Raw genomic sequence first — 22,182 nt, 5'->3', positions numbered from 1 at the left:
TTTACACTTGCTTCTTCTGAAGCAACCCCGGCAGAAACGCAACAAGTTGTCCTGTTCCATTCTAACAAATTTATTTACTTTTCGCAATCCTATTTTCTTGGGTTGTAACTGGGCTCCCTGGGACCTTAAGATGAAAGGGCAGGTAAGAAAGTGCATAAACAAACTAACAAAATACATATATATCTGTATTTGGAAAATCCTAGCCAAGTGAAGTAGACTTGAGAACAAAAAAACATCCAATACAACCGGGTCAGAATTTGGTTTCCATCCAGATTTCTGAAGAATGTTTAACAGGAGTACAAGGAATCAAGCTCTTAAGACTCACAGGCATAATTGGATAGGGTACCTCCAAGCTTTTAAAGCCTGTGGGCACATATGGATTTTTGAACGGACGTTGTGAGGACATTCTTTTCTGGTCACTTCTGTTCTTCCAGATCAACGCCCCCAGCCCAGCCCACAGAAAAGGACCATGTGCACAGGCTTCTTTCCCGATGGATCTGAGTAAAAGTGAGATCCAGCAGAATCAATCCGAGCCTTCAAAAGCATGCAGAGATGAAATAATAAGTGTGCCACTGCTCTTGGAAAATCTTCCGAGAGAAACCATCCTCATAACCTCACGACCAAGGAGGCAGTGGCTTCCTGGGTGCCCAGAAAAGATCTCAAGTCACCTTGTTGGCAACCCCGTCTGATGCTTCCTAATGTTCAAGACCTCAGATGCCACTCCCCCAAAAACATCAACAAATGAAAGATAAGGAAATAAGGGGAATAAGGGGCAGCGCTCACCTTTCTGGACTTTATCACACAGCAGGTAAACTTCATCCCCGCCTCGCACGGAGCCAGCTGTCTTGTCCATTCTTGAGATCTTCAGGTTGGAAGCCCCGGGAGATTCTGAAGAGCAAGGAAAAGGCAGAACTGTGTAAATGAGATCCAGGCGGCTGGAGAGATGCGTTTTTGTATGTAATCATGCGTACAAATGTAAGAAAAGGGACTCCATACGAGAGCCACATTATTGCAAGCCAAATGTGCGCCTAGAGGTTCACAAATTTTGGCTAGCCTCGGCAGCCCATTGTTTTTTGCGATTACCATCAACCCACCCCTTTCATGTACTATAGCCATGCACCCAGAAGGTTCAGGGAAGGAATGTGTCAGTCTTTCCATTTGTGCGAAGCTATGGAGACTGAGGAGGAGAAGGGACCTCCAAAATGTGGTGCAGAGAGATTCAACTCTCTTCCATGTTCTGTGCAATGCAAGGAGATCTTGGTAGAAGGCCTCACTACACGCTCAGACAGGAAGTCATTTATGGCTACTACTTGCCACCTGGTGGCCATAGTTTGTGGTGTCTCCCATACAGCCCAGTTCCCTGCGCCCCACCTGAGCTTGTAAGCTCTCCAGCACAAATGTGAAGACTTGAAATTAGTGTTCCACAAAGTCTGTAAGATGCAAAATATCAACAATCAGGCCCTGGGGAGAAGGATGACATACTCCTCTCAACAGATGTGTCAACCTTGAGGCCTAAATGCAGCTGTGGTGGTCTTCTGAAGACAGGAGTTCCAGGATTAAAAAAAACAACCTGATAAGTTGTGTGCATTTGTTTGACCCTTTTACATGGTTTGTATGTATTGTGGCATTTTACGCATTGTGACTTGCTGTTCTTTTGTTCTTTTTTTTTATTGCTAACGGTTTAGTCATTATTTATTGTAATTTTTAAGAGCGTTAAGCAGGGGTAGGCAACCTAAGGCCCGTGGGCCAGATGCGGCCCAATTGCCTTCTCATTCCAGCCCACGGACGGTCCGGGAATCAGTGTTTTTTTTACATGAGTAGAATGTGTCCTGTTATTTAAAATGCATCTCTGGGTTATTTGTGGGGCATAGGAATTCGTTTATTTCCCCCAAAAAAATATAGTCCGGTCCACCACATGGTCTGAGGGATGGTGGAGCGGCCCAAGGCTGAAAAAGGTTGCTAACCCCTGGGGTTAAGAATTTATGTTTAATTACAGTTTGCTGATATTTAATTTCATTGTGCACCATTATATTCTAATGACTTACTGAACATTGCTTTATTTGGAGTACGTTGTTTATTTTAACGTTATGTATGCATTATGACTTTTTTTGTACTGGATCAGCTTGTTACAAGGTGTGTGCATGATTTCTGTCATCTCTTCAGCTTGCAAACCGCCTTCAGTCTAGTAATATAGAAAGGAGGTATACAAATAAAAAGTGAAACGAAAGCCAGTTGCTGCGAGCCAGCAAAACTCTTCTTAAGAACATAAGCAGCTGGATGAGGTCAAAGCCCCACCCAGCCCAGCAAGGTAAAAAGGTAAAGGTAGAGGACCCCTGGACAGTTAAGTCCAGTCAAGGGCAACTATGCGGATGCAGCACTCATCTTGCTTCAGGCCAAGGGACCCGGGCGTTGGCCACAGACAGCTTTCTGAGTCATGTGGCCAGCATGACTAAACCACTTCTGGTGCAACGGGACACCGTGACGGAAACCAGAGTGCACAGAAACGCCGTTTACCTTCCCACCACAGCAGTACCTATTTATCTACTTGCACTGGCGTGCATTCAAATGCTAGGTTGGCAGGAGCTGGGACAAAACGATGGGAGCTCACTTCGCCACAGGGATTTGAACCGCCGACCTCCCGATCGGCAAGCCCAAGAGGCTCTGTGGTTTGGACCATACTGTGGCTAATCAGATGCCGATGTTCAAAACCTGGCCAAGCAGTAGACACAGTGGCAGATGCTTGCTCCATGGCTCTCCTCCAAACAAGGGTGAAACCCCAACTGAGGTCAGTCTACGGACCAAGAGAGAAGACTTACTGCTGTCATGGATAGGGTCCGAGATAACCGGCTTCAGCGCCAGGCTGAAGTTTCCACTGCTGTCACGAAGGTAGGCACTGAATCGCAGCCGGACAATGCTGAGGTCCATTGTTTTCTTCAGCTCCTTAGCCTCTTGCTCAATCTCCTCTTCTTCAGATTCTGCCAAAGTAGATGCTGAATTATACACCTGGCAAACAAGGGCTACTACATCCACAAACCCGGGGGTCCTATAGCCCACGTCTTAAGTGTACCCTTCCCTACCAAAGGCAAGAGGTCATCTCATAATGTCTCTGAAGGACAACAAGGACCCCATCCCTGCTGTATGGGCTGCCTTTGAAAATAATGCCATCTGTGATGATTGGATCTGTCCAGCCTGGGCACCAAAGGTTTTTTTGAAAGATATGTTTGAACAGCCCCGGCTTAATGGTCCTCTTGCTTAGGGCCAGGCGATATCTGGTATTAAACATCACAATACGTCACCAACTAAACATTGCGATATACTGATATATCACAATGTCAGGAATAAGGATGGAGCTATGTAGAGGCATTGGGCTGGCTTCAGTTTTTCCCATATTTTTGAATAGCACACACACACATCATGACTTGTGATATATTGCCAGGTCAAAAATTACAAAACAGATATCACAATATGGACTTCAAACAGGTTTTGGGCGATATGTCACTATATCACCCAGCCCTACTCTTGCTATCAGAGTAACTATGCATGAGGCAGGATGATCTCAGCGATTTGCAAACGCATGTCATGTATACAATCTCCGCCTACCATATGAACCAACAGCTGGGAGAGAAATTATTTTGGATCTACATTGCGCTAAGACTCCTGCAGCAATTGCTGTATGTTCTCTCCTACCCCTGGGGAACCCCGGTGGGCTTTCCCCACACTCTACTAAAACACATGGCTTCTTGGAAGTGGCTCCCATGTGGCAGGATGGGGGGTTGAAGTGTGTCCTTGTCGTCGGCAAACGGAAAGCCAATTACCTAACATCTGCATAGTGCCTTGAGTTTTTGAAGTGCTCCATATGATCCTTGCAATAACTGCGCGTAAGAGAGGTCAGAATCACGATCTCCAAATTACAGGTTGGAGATCCAAGGTCAAGAAATTGCAACTGGCCCAAAGGCACCTACAAAGTTTACAGCAGAGGCAAAGATCCGAACCCAGAATTTCTGGGCTCCTGCACCTTTACTGGGTTGATAACTGTGCAGGAAACTAGTTTACAAATTATATCGAAAAGACACAAAGGTCCACATTATACCGGGCATACTGAGAAAAGCGGAATTGAGTTGGTTAGAAAGTTATGTCAGTCAACCCCTCATAATAGCTTCTGATGTCTCAAACAAAACCTTGGGGGCTACAGCAAGCGCGGTCCTGAACTGCTTTTGGACCATTACGCCCTTCTTCCTGGAAAAACGCATGAACAAGTTGTCCCATTTTAATCAAACCCATGTAAGTGAGTCTTCTACTGGAAGCACAAAGCTCCCACTAGGGCCACTGAACAGCCCAGCTTCTAGAAAGTCATACTTCAATGCTGGCCCCTATTTTAAGAGGCAATCTTACAGAAAGCGAAGAAAAAAGGAACATTACACAAGCTCGAATGCGATTGTTTGTTCCCAGGTTTCAAGCCCAGGGGCCTGGCAATAGAAAGGGACGTTCATGCTAAGCTCCAGCAAGCCATTCCTCTCGCATGCTGTGTTCTGTTCTCAACCCTGTTCTGTTCTGCCCTTTCACCACTCTCCTCTCCCTAATTTCAGTCTTCCCCTTTCCTGTACAGGTAAAGGTAAAGGGACCCCTGACCATTAGGTCCAGTCGTGACCGACTCTGGGGTTGCGGCGCTCATCTCGCTTTATTGGCTGAGGGAGCCGGCGTACAGCTTCCGGGTCATGTGGCCAGCATGACTAAGCCACTTCTGGTGAACCAGAGCAGCGCACGGAAATGCCGTTTACCTTCCTGCCGGAGCGGTACCTAGCTATCTACTTGAACTGGTGTGCTTTCGAACTGCTAGGTGGGCAGAAGCTGGGACCGAACAACAGGAGCTCACCCCATCATGGGGATTTGAACCGCCGACCTTCTGATCAGCAAGCCCTAGGCTCTGTGGTTTAACCCACAGCGCCACCCGCATCCCTCCCCTTGCCTGTACCTTGCCCCTATTAGGTACACCAGATTTCAAGCCCCCCCATACCCCAGAAAGGGGTGATTTTGAGTTAAAGGGCCTTCCTTCCAATTCCAGACGTAGTGGGAAGGATCAGATTGCGGCCACTCTATAGAGGGCAATGCCTTCTACACACGCTCAGAGGCACAGTTCTGCATGGAAACCCAAGATCCTTTAAAGTCAGGTGCGTAGAGTCATTGTCACTTGGATAGCTCAGTTGGTTAGAGTGTGGCGCTGGTAACGCCAAGGTTGCAGGTTCGATCCCCGTATGGGATAGCTGCATATTCCTGCATTGCAAGGGGTTGGACTAGATGACCCGCAGAGTCCCTTCCAACTCTACAATTCTAATTCTATGACTGTTGTCTTGGGGAAGCCAGGCACATCCAAAACCTCAGTCATGTTTTGTAAACTAAGAATGCTATTAAGAGGAAAATTGTGTGACACTTCTTGTCACTGGCAAGTAACTCTTTTTCATTCATACTTAACCATACTTAGCCATGCTAACACTTTACACCAATTACCGTATTTTTCGCTATGTAAGATGCACCAGACCACATGACGCACCTAGTTTTTGGAGGAGGAAAACAAGAAAAAAAATATTCTGAATCTCAGAAGCCAGAACAGCAAGAGGGATCGCTGCGCAGTGAAAGCAGTAATCCCTCTTGCTGTTCTGGCTTCTGGGATAGCTGCGCAGCCTGCATTTGCTCCATAAGACGCACACACATTTCCCCTTACTTTTTAGGAGGGAAAAAGTGAGTCTTATAGAGCAAAAAATACGGTAAATTGTTGCGCATTTCAAGTGAGAAACGTGGTATGAATCTTGCTCCTCTAGTCCCAGAGTGAACTGAGACTGATCCAGTACAGTGGTACCTCGGGTTAAGTACTTAATTCGTTCCGGTGGTCCGTTCTTAACCTGAAACTGTTCTTAACCTGAAGCACCACTTTAGCTAATGGGGCCTCCTGCTGCTGCCATGCCGCCGAAGCACAATTTCTGTTCTCATCCTGAAGCAAAGTTCTTAACCTGAAGCACTATTTCTGGGTTAGCGGAGTCTGTAACCTGAAGCGTAAGTAACCTGAAGCGTATGTAACCTGAGGTACCACTGTACTCCAAATCAGTTATAGAACCTCAACACACACACACACACACACACACACACACACACACACACACACACACAGTTTAACAGGTAGAGGGGCAGACAGTTCCTAGCAAACCACTCCCCAGATGTTTCCTTCCCAGTTCAAGGTCACCTGTCAGAGACTGCACTCTGGTTCGCAACTTCTGCTTCTTCAGCTTATCCCGGATGACCTCCATCATGTTTTTCTTGGTCACATGGAGCACACCCAGGTTGTTAAATCTGAGAAAGGACAAATCAACACCTCATATCAGCGAAAGTGCCTAGTTGGGCAGTGATGCACCCAAGAACAAGAGCAGGAGATCCCAGTCACCGCTACTGGGGCAGAACACGTCTTGAAAATATTTAATGGAAGACAAAAAAAAACAGATAACAAGAGGTCAGAATAAAAACAACTTATTTAACTCCCCATGTTAATAAAAGGTAAAAGGTAAAGGACCCCCGGATGGCTAAGTCCAGTTGAATTTGACTATGGGGTGCGGCACTCATCTCCGCTTTCAGGCCAAGGGAGCCAGTGTTTGTCCGCAGAAAGCTTTTCCGGGTCATGGAGCGAGCAGGACTAAACCGCTTCTGGTGCATGGAACACCATGACGAGTGCCACAGCCCATGGAAACGCTGTTTACCTTCCCGCCACAGCGGTACCTATTTATCTACTCACTCTGGTATGCTTTCAAACTGCTAGGTTGGCAGGAACTGGGACAAAGCAATGGGAGCTCTCCTGTGTTAATAAAGAGGCCTGACAAATAAACAAGAGGCGGTCATGCTGTTGTGCATGTAGAATCAATGAACCGCAATGAAATCTAAAATGCATCAGCTTTTCTCTTTTGCTCTTCTAAAAGAAATGGAAGAAGCTACAGAGTACTGTACTTTGCTTGCTCTAAATTCTGTAGGCCTACTGTGCAGTGAAAACAAACAGTGCAAGTAAACATCTACCTGGTCAAATCTCCATTTCAAGTTTGGATTTTGTGGGTTTTTTGTGTGTGTGTTTTGCTGGATCTGAATAAACGATATTGACATCAAGATCCGACTAGAACCCATGAACCTATCTATTTTAGAGCATCAGCAGCTAGCTAAATGATCGGAAGAAACAGCAAAATTTACCCACTGGGCTGCCATGACTAGAGTATTGAACATTCATTCTCCTCAACATTAGGACAATGTCCTTGGAAAGGTGACCCCACCTATCAATCTCTGGAGCAAGGGTTTTTGACCGTCCTGTCTTCATCACTAAGGGGACGAAGCCACCTCCCAGTCAAGCCCAGTTCAATAATAATAATAATAATAATAATAAAAATAATAATAAAGATTAAAAGATTAAAAACACATCAAAATGTCACACATTAAAAACTTCCCTGAACAGGGCTGCCTTCAGATGTTTTCTAAAAGTCTGGTAGTTGTTTATCTCTTTGACATCTAGTGGGAGGGCGTTCCACAGGGCGGGCGCCACCACCGAGAAGGCCCTCTGCCTGGTTCCCTGTAGCTTTGCTTCTTGCAGTGAGGGAACCGCCAGAAGGCCCTCGGAGCTGGACCTCAGCGTCTGGGCAGAACGATGGGGGTGGAGACGCTCCTTCAGGTATACTGGGCCAAGGCCATTTAGGGCTTTAAAAGTCAACACCAACACTTTGAATTGTGCTCGGAAAATGAGCAAAATGAGGCCCTTCCTCATCTGCCACTCGACTCAGCCTTCTTCTATTTTTAATGTTCACTACTGCCAACATGGCAGCAGAGCAGCAGTGCCTCTTCCCCTCCTCTCTGCCTTATTCTGAGGGAAGGAAGCGGTTAGGCATTCTTTAAGAAAATATAAAGAACTGAGGGCCTCCTTCTCTTCCTCCGAACAAGGAAGCGAGATGCTCTGCTGCATTGGCAGCCAATAAGGATTGAAAACAACAGCAAGGGGGCTGCAGTGTTGATTCTGCTGCGAGGCCATATCCTGCACCAGTCTAGAAAAGCTGAAGTCATTAATGGGTGTAAGAGCAAGGAGACTTTCCCAGTAGCAGCCAACCAGTTCATTTACAAAACTCAGTTCTGGCACCTCTCAGGTGCCATTATAAGAGAACAAGCAAGGTGTTCATGGTGAATTCTGGCACCTGAGGGAATTTTAGAAAATTAGCAGTGGAAGAAAGTGAAATAAACACAAAACAATATGGGATGGGAGTCTTCCACCCATTGACAAGGCTCACAGTGTAGCTCCTCAATAACACACACACACAAACTTAGCTTACTCGCAGACAAAGCCCTCCATGAACCAGCCAAACACAGCCAACGGTCAGGTGCTTAATGGGACTCATGCAAACAGGTTCAAGAGAGACAAGAGTTCAAACAGAGTAATGTTTCCACACAGGAAATCTGTGCACTGTTGAGAAAGTGCTGGGCACGATTCAAAGGCAAGACGTGGACATGCTGAAGATTAAACCCAGGACACTGAAAAATGCCATGGATGATTGATCTGCCTAGACAAAGGCCTCAATCCAGACTTGACTGAAGGAAAGAATTTGATTTATGGATGCTTTGAAGGCATTATTTACATGGGCTCAACACCAAATACATTCTCAATGGGGTAGTGCCACCAAGTGCAAAGTCCTCTTCCTCGTCTCCTTCCCCCACACCTCTGTTAAGGATGATTTAATTCCTGAAATGGGAATGTTTACTTATGTTAAATTACTTGTAGTTTTAACATGGGGTTTTTCCTTTTGCGGTAGCTCTCATGTGATTGGCTGGCTGTGAGTGTGTTGTGTTGTGACTGTTATTCCAGTAACTGTCATTTTTAGCTGCTTTCTGCTCTCTCTGTGTGGAGAATGGCTGCTGAGAGAGACTTCTCAGGATACCGCTGAGGACAATGTTGTGTCAGTCTGATCTGTCCGAAGTGAAACAGACAGAGGAAGATCCCTAAATGTTACTAAGGAGAGACCTGTGCAGAAGCTCTCTATAAGGAACAAAGTGAATAAGCACGAGGTTGTGAATACATTCTTTTCAGCTAATCAAAGTAAAGTTCTCTTTGAATATAGAGAGTTTGGACAATGTATAATCATTACAATGAAGTTATCACCTAGAAGAGTTAGCTTCCTAGTAGTAAGCTACGCTTACTTTGCATTTCAACAATCTATTTTCCCACAGGAAAGGAAAAGAAAGGCACCTGTCTGAGTCTGGGGGAGCAAAGGGGGGAACATGAAGAGCAAAAATCGGGTCAATAGCTCTAGAGCCAAAAAAACACAGGACAAAAGTCAGTTAAGAATTGGGAAAGGATTCTTAACCACTGGAATTGTGGAGATGTGATGGTCAGCTAGACTTGCCTCCAGAAATAGATGGGCAAACTTACTCTTCACAGCATGTCCTCCTCCTCCTCTGAGAAAGAACAATTCTGTTTTATGCTTGCATTAAACTCATCAAATTTATCTTACAATAAAGAAAAGTGAGACAAAAAATAAGAAAACTAATTAAGACATCAGAGCCTAATGGCGACATAAGGCTCAGCCATCTGGTTCCGAGAGCATGCTGTGGTCTAGAAGTTGCCAGTTCAACCGCCAGCTAAGTCCAGGAAGAGGAAATGCTCTCAATATTTTATACTGCAATAAATGACTGTTCCAAAATTCTTAACTAATTGGTTATGTGTGCAATATTTGGCCAGTGTACAATATCCAGCTGTACAGTGGTACCTCAGTTCTCAAACATCTCTGTTGGCAAACATTTTGGAACCCGAACACCGAAAACCCAGAAGTAAATGCTTCCGTTTCCAAACGCACCTCGGAAGTCAAACGCTTCCGCTGCGTGTTTTTCAATTTTCTCAACTGATTTTGCTGACTTGGTTTTGCGCCTTGGTTTTCTAACGTTTCGGAACTCAAACGGTCTTCCGGAACGGATTACGTTCAAGATCCGAGGTACCTCTGTATTGTGAGTTAAGTGCCATTTCTTTAAAGAAACGCTTAGCTCTAGCTCGCCAGAGCCAAAAATATAGTCAAAATTCTGCTTTTTAGAAAATCAGAATTTTACAAAAAAAACATTACTATCGACAACTCCCCACCCGCCAGCTCATACGTACTGTGCCGTCATGTCCTTTGGGCCCACAGTTACAATGCAATTGCCAGCTTCGTTGCACTGCTTTCCCACAAGGCTGTGGGCATGCACCTGCGGAGGGTCAGTATGAGTCACCAGGTCCACTTCTATCCTAGCCATCCCGAAATAATTGGAGATCTGGCAATGAAAAAGAAGAACACGGAAGTCCAAGTGATTAGAGTCCAGCCGGAGAGAGGACAACTGTTTGTAACACGTACTTTTAGGCCTATGGATCAGTTTTTCTCCCCAGAATTCCCATCAGCAATATTACTGGGTTAATTTGAAAAGCAGAGTAAACCCACAGTTTCGCATTGTGAAAATGGACTTCACCTCAACCTGGGCTCGTACATTCCCACCCCAACCCCCTGCCAGCCTCCTTCAACACAGCTGCAAGGAATGTGGAAGCTTCCATTTTATTTTATTTTTTAACTGTGACTTGCTGCTTCATCCAAACACAGTGGCACCTCGTGTTACAGACCGGATCCGTTACGGAGGCCCGTCCGTAACGTGAAATGCCCGCAACTCGAAGTGCTGCATCTGCGCAGGCACACGGCACAATTTAGCACCTCTGCGCAGGAGCAAGCGGCAAAACCCGGAAGTAACCTTTTCTGGTACTTCCAGGTTGCCGCGGGACATAACGCGAAAAGACGCAACATGAAGCGGACGCAACACAAGGTAGGACTGTAGAAATAACTACCGTAGTTTTCGCTCTATAAGGCGCACCAGACCACAAGATGCACCTAGTTTTTGGAGGAGGAAAACAAGAAAAAAAACATTCTGAATCTCAGAAGCCAGAACAGCAAGAGGGATCGCTGCACAGTGAAAGCAGCAATCCCTCTTGCTGTTCTGGCTTCTGGGATAGCTGCGCAGCCTGCATTCGCTCCATAAGACGCACACTCATTTCCCCTTACTTTTTAGGAGGGAAAAAGCGAGTCTTATACAGCAAAAAATACGGTAGTTAAATCTTCACCACAGATAGCAGAGGAAGGGCAACTTCAAGCCATGGTTTATGAAGCTGGGTCGTTTTTGCTAGCCACAGTTAAGACTAATTGGTTTAGGGCTCAGACAACATGCTCTGCTATGATTAATCCAAAGTGTCACAGAGAGGGACAGCACCCAAGTCAGGGAAGATGGTAGGCTCATTCTTGTAATCTTAAGCCACAGTTTAGCATTATGCCGGAACACAGCCACGATTTACCTAGCACAAAGCCATTTTCAAGGCATAGCTTCTTGAAAGCAACCATCAACTACCCAACAAAGCACTCAGTAAAAATTTCAGGACAGGGCCCTGAATCAGTAAGTTTACTAGTCTGGTGTAAACTTTAAGAGTCACCTCTAAAGGGACCCTGCATTACAGCCAGATTTCACAATCACAATTTTAAATTATTAAATGTTAAAAGTTTAAATTTTAAAATGCAGGTTGCAGCCAGATACAGATAAAATAAGGTATGCAATACAATTGTAATAATAATAATAATAATAATTATTATTATTATTATTATTATTATTATTATTATTTTTATTTATACCCCGCCCTGCCCAGCCAAGGCCGGGTTCAGGGCGGCTAACAAGCAATAATAAAAAAAAAGTTGAATGATTACAACTTAAAAACAAAATTAAAATACAACATTAAAATATTGAAACATTAAAATATTAAAATGTAGCCTCATCGCAATACAATTACAATTGTAGCCAAAGTAATTCATTTTCTGTTATTACAAAGGAAAAAAAGGCTGGTGCAGGATTTGGGTTTCTTCACAACAAAGCCTGGCTCTACTTTGTGTACACCTGAAACAGGACTCTTTTTCCCCCTTTTCTTTTTGTCTAAAAGGGATGGGCCTCACACAAACGTAGCACAAATTATCTCCAAAGGCTACAGTCAGCTTTTCTTTCCGCTGCCACAGATCCCGACGTAAGCAACCTTACACAAAATGAATCTTTACACTTTAAGTAGCCATCAAAAAGCCAATGCACTCAGGAGTTCTAGAATAAATAATAATAATAATGTCACCAATCAATGGTGTCTCAACAACATGAGCACTCCGTGCAGCTCTAGTAACCGCACAGAACTGAAAAACTAGAAAAAAGACAAAATAGTTTACTTATAAAGAAGGGGTTAGACAAATGTTAAAAGGCAGAAGAGTGGATTAGACTAACTAGATAGGGAATGGCTGTTTACTTCTTTTTAACATCTGAAATCGATTTCACCACACTAATGTTGAACAAGAGCTTTAACTCCTATCTATCGCAAGTGTTTATTTTTTCCCCATCCAGCAATACTTGGGAAAATTTGCCCTGCAAAATAAAGGCTGCTGCAGCAACAAAGTTCTGAGAAAAGCCAGGCGGAGCTGTGGAAAATCATTAACACCTTCGTTTAGCAATGCATCCGAAAACGGACCGCTCAGGTACACCAGTCAATCTGTGAAGCCCAAGGAAACTCCAACTGACAAGTCTGAAGCTAAAAAAAAAAATTAATAAATTGGCCAATTCACCTGAAATTCAATCCCACAGCGATTTGCTGCTTCTAGGTATCTGCTGCCACTTCACAACGCTGCAATTCTGCAACTGGCAGGACCCACTGTGCCACCTCATGCCATTAAGAAACACTGCTGTTCTCCTCCCACCTTTGTTCCCAATGCAGATATTCATTTCCACCCACCCCCCTTGTTCCTGAGGTAGATCTTCACCCACGCCTTCTTCCCTCGCAGGGGAGAGCAGCCGCCATTTTGTGGTCCACCTCAGGTGCCCAATGGTCTTGGGCCGATCCTGGCCCTCCAGCTGCGCTGGTTGGGGTTGCTCAAATACAACTTCCATCAATGCCAGGAGGACAGCAGGTCTCGACTCAGTAACCATACATTGGCCCAGTCACTAGTCCTTCAGGACTCCTCGAACTGTCAATTTCCTTCCCAATAAGAAGGCGCAGCTCCTCTCACTCGCAGCTCCTGTGCCGTTTGGCCTTGTGCTTTTTTCTCCATCTTCCTGGCCTCTGCCACCTTTTTGTTCCCTCACATCAGGCCCAGATTAAAGCAACTGGGTGCCTTTGACTAAGAGACTTTAGGAGGCCCAAACTCAACAGCACCAGATCATATGAAACGAAACCTTGTTCTCTTTTTTTACTGTTCCATGGAAGATCAAACCTATCCATTCTGAAGGAAATCAGACCTGAGTGCTCACTGGAAGGACAGATCCTGAAGCTGAGACTCCAATACTTTGGCCACCTCATGAGAAGAGAAGACTCCCTGGAAAAGACCCTGATGTTGGGAAAGATGGAGGGCACAAGGAGAAGGGGACGACAGAGGACGAGATGGTTGGACAGTGTTCTCAAAGCTACCAGCATGAGTCTGACCAAACTGCGGGAGGCAGTAGAAGACAGGAGTGCCTGGCGTGCTCTGGTCCATGGGGTCACGAAGAGTCGGAAACGACTAAAAACGACAAAAGCAACTGGGCCTAGTCAGGCATAGGCAAACTCAGCCCTCCAGATGTTTTGAGACTACAATTCCCATCAACCCTGACCACTGGCCCTGTTAACTAGGGATGGTGGGAGCTGTAGTCCCAAAATATCTGGAGGGCCGAGTTTGCCTATGCCTGGCCTAGAGAGTAAACTCTGCCTTCCTCCCCCCACAAAAAATGGCAAGAGACCAAAGCCCCACTAGGTTATGAGGTCCTGGGCTGCAGTATGTAAATCCAGCACTGCCTCACATCCTTGCTTTTCATGTCCTTGCCTGCTTTGCACAGCTGAAGGGAAACTGAGCAATCGTCAGCCTCTCCAGCGCTCACTTCCTTCACGGCACACAGACATTCCTGATATTAAGTACTATAAAGTTTTAATGCCTTCTAATTAAGTCCCTTCTTTCCCCAATTCTCCATCTCCTCTTCCTTCTTCCTCAAGCCTCACCCTCCACTAAACGCCTTCCCGTCAGATGACTCGACCCATCCGCTCTACACTCTTTGCCTCTGGGGTCTCTTCACAACTTATTCCCAGTGACTCAACCTGCCCCCAATGTTTAATTCCATTGATTAAAATCAATGATTTTTTAAATTAAAAAAAAAAAAAACACCAGATTTTTTAAAAATCGGATTTTTTAAATTTTAATTGGATTTTTAAAATAAAATGCTTTTGGAGGAAAAATCGTTCTAAAGATAGTTTTCTATTTAAGTTACACTACAGTCCAAAGGCTATTCATCAGGAAATAAGGATTTGTTTTAAGTTTTTCATGTGTGCTAAAACTCCGTCTAAGGTGTTTTTTTTAATTGTTTAACCGCATCAGTTAACAAACATGGATACATATGCTATAATGTTATTGTTTTAGTTAAATAAATTGTTTAAATTGTTTTAAGTAAAGGATTGTTTTTCTCCTTCCAATAAAGTACAGCAGAAAAATTGTCCGAATATAAACAGTTAACTTATTAAACCTCACAATAATTTCATAATTATCTGTCTGTGTATTTCTAACAGTATAACCAAATCAGTATATTTTTATATAACTGTAAAAACTACTCTGAAAATTCCAAAAATGAAACCTCCATCTGGTTGTAAATATTAAGATTATACCAGCAAGAATGAGTCTTTCTGTAATAAAATGATTTAAATCAAGTCTTACTGACTAGTGATTACATTTAATCCACCCTGATTCAAGCTAAATGGAAGTGCTCCATTCCTTCAGAGGAGCTGGACGGCAAAACATATTTGATCCCTAAGCAACTAAGCACCTCAGCCAACAAGAGCAAGGTGATATTTTCACAACACCTGCCAGGTATAATGTTGCAAAGTGTGTCCTAAAGCGCAGATGGATGAAGACTGCAAACAAAGTATTTCATTGGCACTTTGTACTCTTCCCAAAGCAACAGATGCCCATCTGCTACTCAAAAAGGCTATCCTAAGTGGGAATACCAGTGGCCCAAGAGAGTATGGCTGTTCTTAAAAAAAAAATCATTTAAAGATGTTCAAATATAGCCCAACCAAATACTGATTAAACCATCTGATGCTCTCACCTTCAGATAGTTTAATCAATATTTGGTTGGGCTATATTTCAATACACTGAATCTAACAAAAGGGCACAATATGAACGGACTCTCCGTGCCCTATGGCAAAAAGACAGATACAGTATTGACAAACTGGGGAAAATAAAGCAGCTCCCTTCAACGACTGGACTGAATATATGTCCAAACTCGCTACACATGAACAAGTTGGCTACAAACGGAGACTTGCCATGTACAAATTCAACAGTATTTCAAATTCATTTTATAAATACTGTACAGTATTAGGTTAAGGTCTGGTTAACCACATTGTTTTTTGGGCGTAATGTATACAATTTTGTTGTTGTTCTGCTTTCTACATGGGTACCATTTCTTCTTTTCGTGTCTTATCTTACTCTTATGTACTTTTTATCTTGCAATGAAGAATATACATTTTTTTAAAAAAACTATCTGATGCTCACCTTAACTGTGGGGTAAGTCTTATGTCCTTTCTCACTAGACGCTCCAGGAAGCCCACCATGCGAGGGACCTTCACAGCCATATCGGAACCGGAAACCTCGCTGCGGAAGACAAAGGAAAACAAAGACACCCCGTTACACGGCCAGTTACACCAAACCAAGCCATTCGGGAAAGTGTGCTTGCAACAGCATATACCATATTTTTCGCTCTACAGGACGCACTTTTTCCCCTCCAAAAATGAAGGAGAAATGTGTGTGCATCCTATGGAGCGAATGCAGGGGGGAGGCAGACAGGAAAAGCCCCCAAAAGGGCTCCACGCGGCTCTTGCGGGCTTTTCCTCAGGAGGGAGAAGGGACTGATGCGGCCAGTCTCTTTAGCCGCACGCTACCTCTCCAGCCGGGAGAGGGTGCGCAGGGCTAAAGAAGCCATAGCCCCGGACTTCCCCGGCAGCCTTGAGAAGCTCGCGGAGCAGGGGGAAGGCTTCGCGCCTTTCCGCTGCTCCCTGACCTGCTCTTTGGGGCTGGCGGTGGGGGAAAGCAGCGCTTCCCCCCACCGCCAGCCCCACAAGCTCGGGGAGCAGCGGAAGGCTGCACGCCTTTCCGCTGCTCCCCGACCTGCTATTTGGGGCTGGAGGTGGGCTCCCCCCCGCCAGCCCCAAAGAGCAGGTCGAAAGGAACCTGAAGCCTGGAGAGCAAGAGGGGTTGGTGCGCACTGACCCCTCTTGCTCTCCAGGCTTCCAAGGTAGCCGCCTGAAGGCGACTGAACGCACCTTGAACGCCACCTTGTTTTAGAGGGGGAGAACAAGGGGGGGAATTCTCCCCCTCTCTGCGCAGCGCCTCCTGCCACTTCGCTGAGGGGGCGCTGGGCAGAGAGGGGGAGATATTTTTTTTCTTGTTCTCCCCCTCTAAAACAAGGTGTGTCCTATGGTCCGGTGTGTCCTATAGAGCAAAAAATACGGTACATAGCTGGGGCAACTCAGTTCAGTGACAAATGATTACATCCATACCTGCTTTGGCTGCTCAATTATAGTAAGGAACGGGCCTTCAACTGTGGATAAAAAAAAAGAAAATATCCTGATTGGACCAATGTATACACAACCACATGCAATTCCGTTAAGCCAGTGTTTCTCAAACTTCGGTCCCCAACTGTTGTTGGACTACAACTCCCATCATCCCTAGCTAGCAGGACCAGAGGTCAGGGGTGATAGGAGTTGTAGTCCCAAGAGCTGGGGACCCAAGTTTGAGAAGCACCGACCGTTGAGCAACAGTTTATAGCCATAACACAATATGCACAAGCTCAACTGAAACTTCCCCTCCCTTGTCATTTATCATTCCCCGAAGCACATATAAACTCCCAAAAGCATCCATTACCGGTTTCCATGAGATCCTTATGCTCAATCAAATGAGAGCCAAACTGGAAATCGTCGTATTCTATCCCGTCCAAGCACTGCAAACAGAATAGGGGACAAGACAGAAATCTTACGACACATGTGGCACAAGTGTGACAGAAGGGCCACAGAATTACAGTGAGGGGACGGGAAAGTATTTGACCCCCTGCTAAATTTCACTGTATGAAATACATAAACTCAAGACAGGCCGATGCACAGGCAAGCTTTAAACCATTTGCTAAGGGTATGCGATAGCTAAATGAAGCCTCTATTACCAGACCCAGGAGACTGAATCCTGCACAATTAGGATTCCCACCTGCTCCAGAAACAGAAATTTTTCAATAAAGCATGCTAACACTCTTCAGGGCTTCCTGTCATGGAAAGACAAGAGGTGGAGGGCCCAGATAGCACCACCCCCACAAACACCAATTTGGAATGCCTCAGGAGAGCTTCAGGATGTTTTTAAAAAATCACCTACCCTACCGAGTTTCAGGAAAAGCAGGTGTGATCATCCCTCGCAACTGGAAAGAGGCAAAACAGTGCCTTATGGCTAGGTGCAAAGGGCACTCTCCTTCGCTGCTTAGGGAAAATACAGAGCAGTCTCTAGCACAGACTTTGGTTTTACCTCCCTCCAAAGACACAGCAGGTAGTCTCTTCTGTGGACAGGCTCTTTAGGCAAATAGGAGCACAGTCTTATAACTGCTTTCACAATATTATTTGTTATTCTTTATTCAATTTATAATACCACCCTTTATCAAAAGATCCCATTAAAAACACATTACAGAGCATCAATGATAAAAACGTAATAAATAGCCTACTGACGTAAGACAGCCTAATCGTAAAATAGTCAACATAATAACAGTTTGTCTCCACACACACTTTCACAGGCCATAGATTATTTAATAGTCGTAAGCCTGGGTAAAGAGGAATGTTTCTGCCTGGTGCCTAAAGCTATGTAGTGAAGGTGCCAGACGAGCCTCTCTGGGGAAAGCATTCCACAATCAGGGAGCCACCACAGAAAAGGCTTGATTGTGATAATACTGCTTGATTGCAACAATACCTCAAAGTGGTTTACAATTCAAACTGGTACTGGATTGTTTTATTCCTTGTGGCTTAAGTAGTTCCAGTGCGGGGGTTTTTTTAAAAAGAAAAAATGGTATTGGCACTCACCATGAAGCTGTTATAGTAAGTGCCACACTTTTAACATTTGGGGAAAGGGGGGTTCTGCGTACCAAGTACCCCCAGCAAAAAAAGCACTGACTAGTTCTATCACTCAGCCATTTTCATCTTCTTGCATATTATTATAATACTTATATTCTGTTTTTTTCACTAGAAAGGGACTCGTGGCCACTATCCATCCGGGGCAAGGAGCTGCGGTTGTCTTGGGCACACAAAACAAATAAAAAACAAACAGAGATTTGGGGTTTTTCTGTCTCCCAAAATGAGTATGCTGCCCTTTACTAATCGGCAATGTTAACCTCTGGAGACTAGAAGCCGGAAGGGGAGCTGCAGGGAAGCCAAGCGGCCCCGGTTTTTTTGCATATGGCTCAACCTGGGAAATGGGGCGGGGAAGTGAGGGAATTTCCACGCCCTCCCACCCCAGCGAACAAGATGAGCCCCGAGGGACCCCTTTGTGGGCGACTCACCGCGGGGTAGCCGTCGCAATCCATGGCCGGTCGAGGCGGCGGCAGCAGCAGTCCCGGAGTTTAGGGCTTCCTGCGAAAGAAAACGGAGAGCCCGAGGAAGGCAAGAGGAGACGAGCGAGCACCGCCTCTGCTGCCGAAAGAGCCTCCGGCGGAAACTGGGCGGGCGAGGAAACGCCGATGGAAAGTCCCTAGAAGCCCAGCCGAGTCGGAAGGAGAGAGGGAGGGGCTGGCTTTGCTTACTCTTCCCGACGGACTTGGTCCGGCCCCGCCGACCCGACTCTACCCGCTCCGCCTGCGCTCCAGAAACCCCGGAATATCCACACGTGCGCTCTGCGCCCTGGGCGCACAGCCAGCCAGCAGCTAGGCGCCCCGACGGCGCTTTGCGCGTCTGCCGAGGGAAAGACAAAGCGAGCGATCGCCTCCCTGGCAGGCCACTCGGGGCCTTCACCTTCCCTTGCTCCCGAGTAAGGGGGTGCGATTTTGTCCCACTCCGGGGAAACAAACACCCGCCACCCCCGATGGGGCATTTCGGGACAGCAGAAACTCCGCAACAAGAGAACAAAACGGATCCTCTAGCAGTGGATCCAAGCCCAGGGCCCCCCCCACCCCTCGCCTTCGTTTGTGGGCATTTAAAAAAGACCCACCGGAATTATACAAATCGCAGAGTCGGAATAGGGGTGCCCATGGGATCATCTAGTCCAACCCCACCTGCAATGCAATTAAAGCACTAATGAAGCAGGGAGATCCGCAAGCACGCACGCTCACTTTCCACCGGCAGAGGAAGGAGGGTGGACTTGGAGAGAGGGGAACTGGCCTGGAGACCCTTAAAGCCGCTTACCTTCGGGGCAGAGACCCTCCGAGGCTCGGCGTCGCGCCCAGTCTGGAGCCCTCTGGGTGTCCCCCTCCCTGGGATAAGCCACGCCCTTCCTTCCTCCCTTTCCCCCCTCGAGGGTTCTTAGCAATCAGCTGACCGCCGCTCTGAAGGGGCGGGGACTAGTTGCCCGGGCAACGGAAAGCACGCCCCGCGCTCCCGCGCGCGCCCTCGCCAGGCGGGAGGCGCAAAGGCTGCTTGCAAACTAAACGCGGAAGAGGCGCAAAGCTGACGCGCGCTGGCGAAAAAGGAGATCGCGCGCTGCTGATCAGTTTCTGCGCCCAGTTCAAAGTCCTGATTTTTGACCCATAAAGGCTTGAACCAGTGCAATAGATAGAACGAGTGGGTTTTTTGCCCAGGGTGAGGCCTCCAGAGAGGCGCCACTGAGGCTCCCAACCTTTGTGTGTGTGTGTGTGTAGGTGAATGCCCTGCCAAACTGGGTCTTTGACCTGGGAGAAATAAAGCCTACTTTTGCCCCTGCTTAAACAGCTCAGGTCCACACTTCCTCAAGAACCGCCTCTCCTCATATGAACTGACCCGGTGTTTCTTCGAATGCCCCCTCCACAAGAAGCCTGGAGGGTGGCAACAGGAGAAATGGCCTTTTCTGTGGTGGCTCCCTGGCTTGCCTGGCACCTTCACTACATATCTTTAGGTGCCGGGCAATAACTTTCCTCTGTAACCAGGCCTTTGGCATTTAACTATCTGGGGGCCTCACTAAGTGAGTGCCTGGAGGCGGTTGGAGGATGGATGGCGGCTAACAGATTAAGGTTGAATCCTTACAAGACAGAAGTACTGTTTTGGGGGGACGGGGTGGGAGGGTGTGGGGGACTCCCTGGTCCTGAATGGGGTAACTGTGCCCCTGAAGGACCAGGTGTGCAGCCTGGGAGTCATTTTGGACTCACAGCTGTCCATGGAGGCGCAAGTTAATTCTGTGTCCAGGGCGGCTGACTACCAGCTCCATCTGGTACGCAGGCTGAGACCCTATCTGCCTGCAGACTGTCTTGCCAGAGTGGTGCATGCTCTAGTTATCTCCCGCTTGGACTACTGCAATGAGCTCTACGTGGGGCTACCTTTGAAGGTGACCCGGAAACTGCAATTAATCCAGAATGCTAGACTGGTGACTGGGAGTGGCCTCCGAGACCACATAGCACCGGTCCTGAGAGATCTGCATTGGCTCCCAGTACGTTTCCGAGCACAATTCAAAGTGTTGGTGCTGACCTTTAAAGCCCTAAACTGCCTCGGTCCTGTATACCTGAAGGCGCGTCTCCACCCCCATCGTTCAGCCCAGACACTGAGATCCAGCACTGAGGGCCTTCTGGCGGTTCCCTCATTGCGAGAAGTGAGGTTACAGGGAACCAGACAGAGGGCCTTCTCGGTAGTGGCGCCCGCCCTGTGGAATGTCCTCCCTTCAGATGTGAAGGAAATAAGCAATTATCTTCTCTTTAAAAGACATCTGAAGGAAGCCCTGTTTAGGGAAGTTTGTAATATTTAATGCTGTATTGTTTTTAACACTTGATTGGAAGCCGCCCAGAGTGGCTGGGGAAACTCAGCCAGATGGGCGGGGTATAAATAATAAACTATTATTATTATTATTATTATTATTATTATTATTATTATTATTATTAAACTTGGGGGTATTTTGTTTGTTTGTTATTATGTTGTGTATTTTTGTGTTTTTATACTGTGATCCCCGAGTGAAGAGCAGTGTAGAAATTAAATGTATGTATGTTCTGGAGGGAAAGGATTGCGGGCTGTACTGTAATGTTAACAATCCTGCTCCTGAATTCTAAAGTGTACTGAAGAGGCAGGAGGCGGCCCTTATTCAGTGGGAATGGGAAGTCACACTCTGCACGTGCTCAGAGGTACTTCTTTTTCGAGGACTCAGTGGTGCTGTTCCTGAAAATGGGACTCCTATGCGGAGTCCTGGAGAGCACTTTTTGCAACTGAAGTTCTGGGAAGGCAAGACAGCGAGAGAGCCTGCCTGTGATGAGGGGGTGGAGGCACATGGCTTGTGAAACTAAACAAAACTCAGGTTCAGGGAAGAGTTGCTTGAGGAAGGGTCAGGAGGAGTATGTTCATCTTTAATAACAACTATGCTCCCATCACCTCCCGGCAAATAGAAGGGGAAGAAATGGAGGCAGTGAGAGATTTTACTTTCTTGGGCTCCATGATCACTGCAGATGGTGACAGCAGCCACGAAATTAAAAGACGCCTGCTTCTTGGGAGAAAAGCAAAGACAAACCTAGACAGCATCTTAAAAAGTAGAGACACCACCTTGCCAACAAAGGTCCGTATAGTAAAAGCTATGGTTTTCCCTGTAGTGATGTATGGAAGTGAGAGCTGGACCATAAAAAAGGCTGATCGCCGAAGAATTGATGCTTTTGGATTCTGGTGCTGGAGGAGACTCTTGAGAGTCCCATGGACTGCAAGAAGATCAAACCTCTCCATTCTTAAGGAAATCAGCCCTGAGTGCTCACCGGAAGGACAGATCCTGAAGCTGAGACTCCAATACTTTGGCCACCTCATGAGAAGAGAAGACTCCCTGGAAAAGACCCTGATGTTGGGAAAGATGGAGGGCACAAGGAGAAGGGGATGACAGAGGACGAGATGGTTGGACAGTGTTCTCGAAGCTACCAGCATGCGTTTGACCAAACTGCGGGTGGCAGTGGAAG

General features: G+C 46.3%; 1 protein-coding gene across 3 annotated transcripts in view; it reads right to left on the bottom strand.

Annotated features, from left to right (window-relative positions):
- NFKB2 (nuclear factor kappa B subunit 2) overlaps positions 1-22,182 on the bottom strand; it is an 83,517-nt gene that overhangs the window by 16,608 nt on the left and 44,727 nt on the right. Inside the window, exons 1-9 of one of the 3 annotated variants that reach the window (XR_014548618.1) lie at positions 19,478-19,602; positions 18,640-18,709; positions 16,977-17,052; positions 16,613-16,653; positions 15,609-15,707; positions 10,157-10,308; positions 6,236-6,342; positions 2,817-2,975; positions 784-888 (exon numbers count right to left, since the gene is read on the bottom strand). Coding sequence is in view for 2 of the 3 variants with exons in the window: in XM_083615568.1 (XP_083471694.1) it covers positions 784-888; positions 2,817-2,975; positions 6,236-6,342; positions 10,157-10,308; positions 15,609-15,707; positions 16,613-16,653; positions 16,977-17,052; positions 18,640-18,663 (763 nt within the window). In the remaining variant the exon portion in view is untranslated. Of the gene's footprint in view, positions 1-783; positions 889-2,816; positions 2,976-6,235; positions 6,343-10,156; positions 10,309-15,608; positions 15,708-16,612; positions 16,654-16,976; positions 17,053-18,639; positions 18,710-19,477; positions 19,603-22,182 lie in introns of those variants that run through there. The other 2 variants (XM_083615568.1, XM_083615569.1) reach the window with 2 other exon arrangements.

This window comes from Podarcis filfolensis (genome assembly GCF_964270895.1).
Source record: "Podarcis filfolensis genome assembly, chromosome: 5".
NCBI lineage: Eukaryota > Metazoa > Chordata > Lepidosauria > Squamata > Lacertidae > Podarcis > Podarcis filfolensis.
Note: the sequence above shows the minus strand (reverse complement) of the source record. Positions and strands in the feature narration are given on the sequence as shown.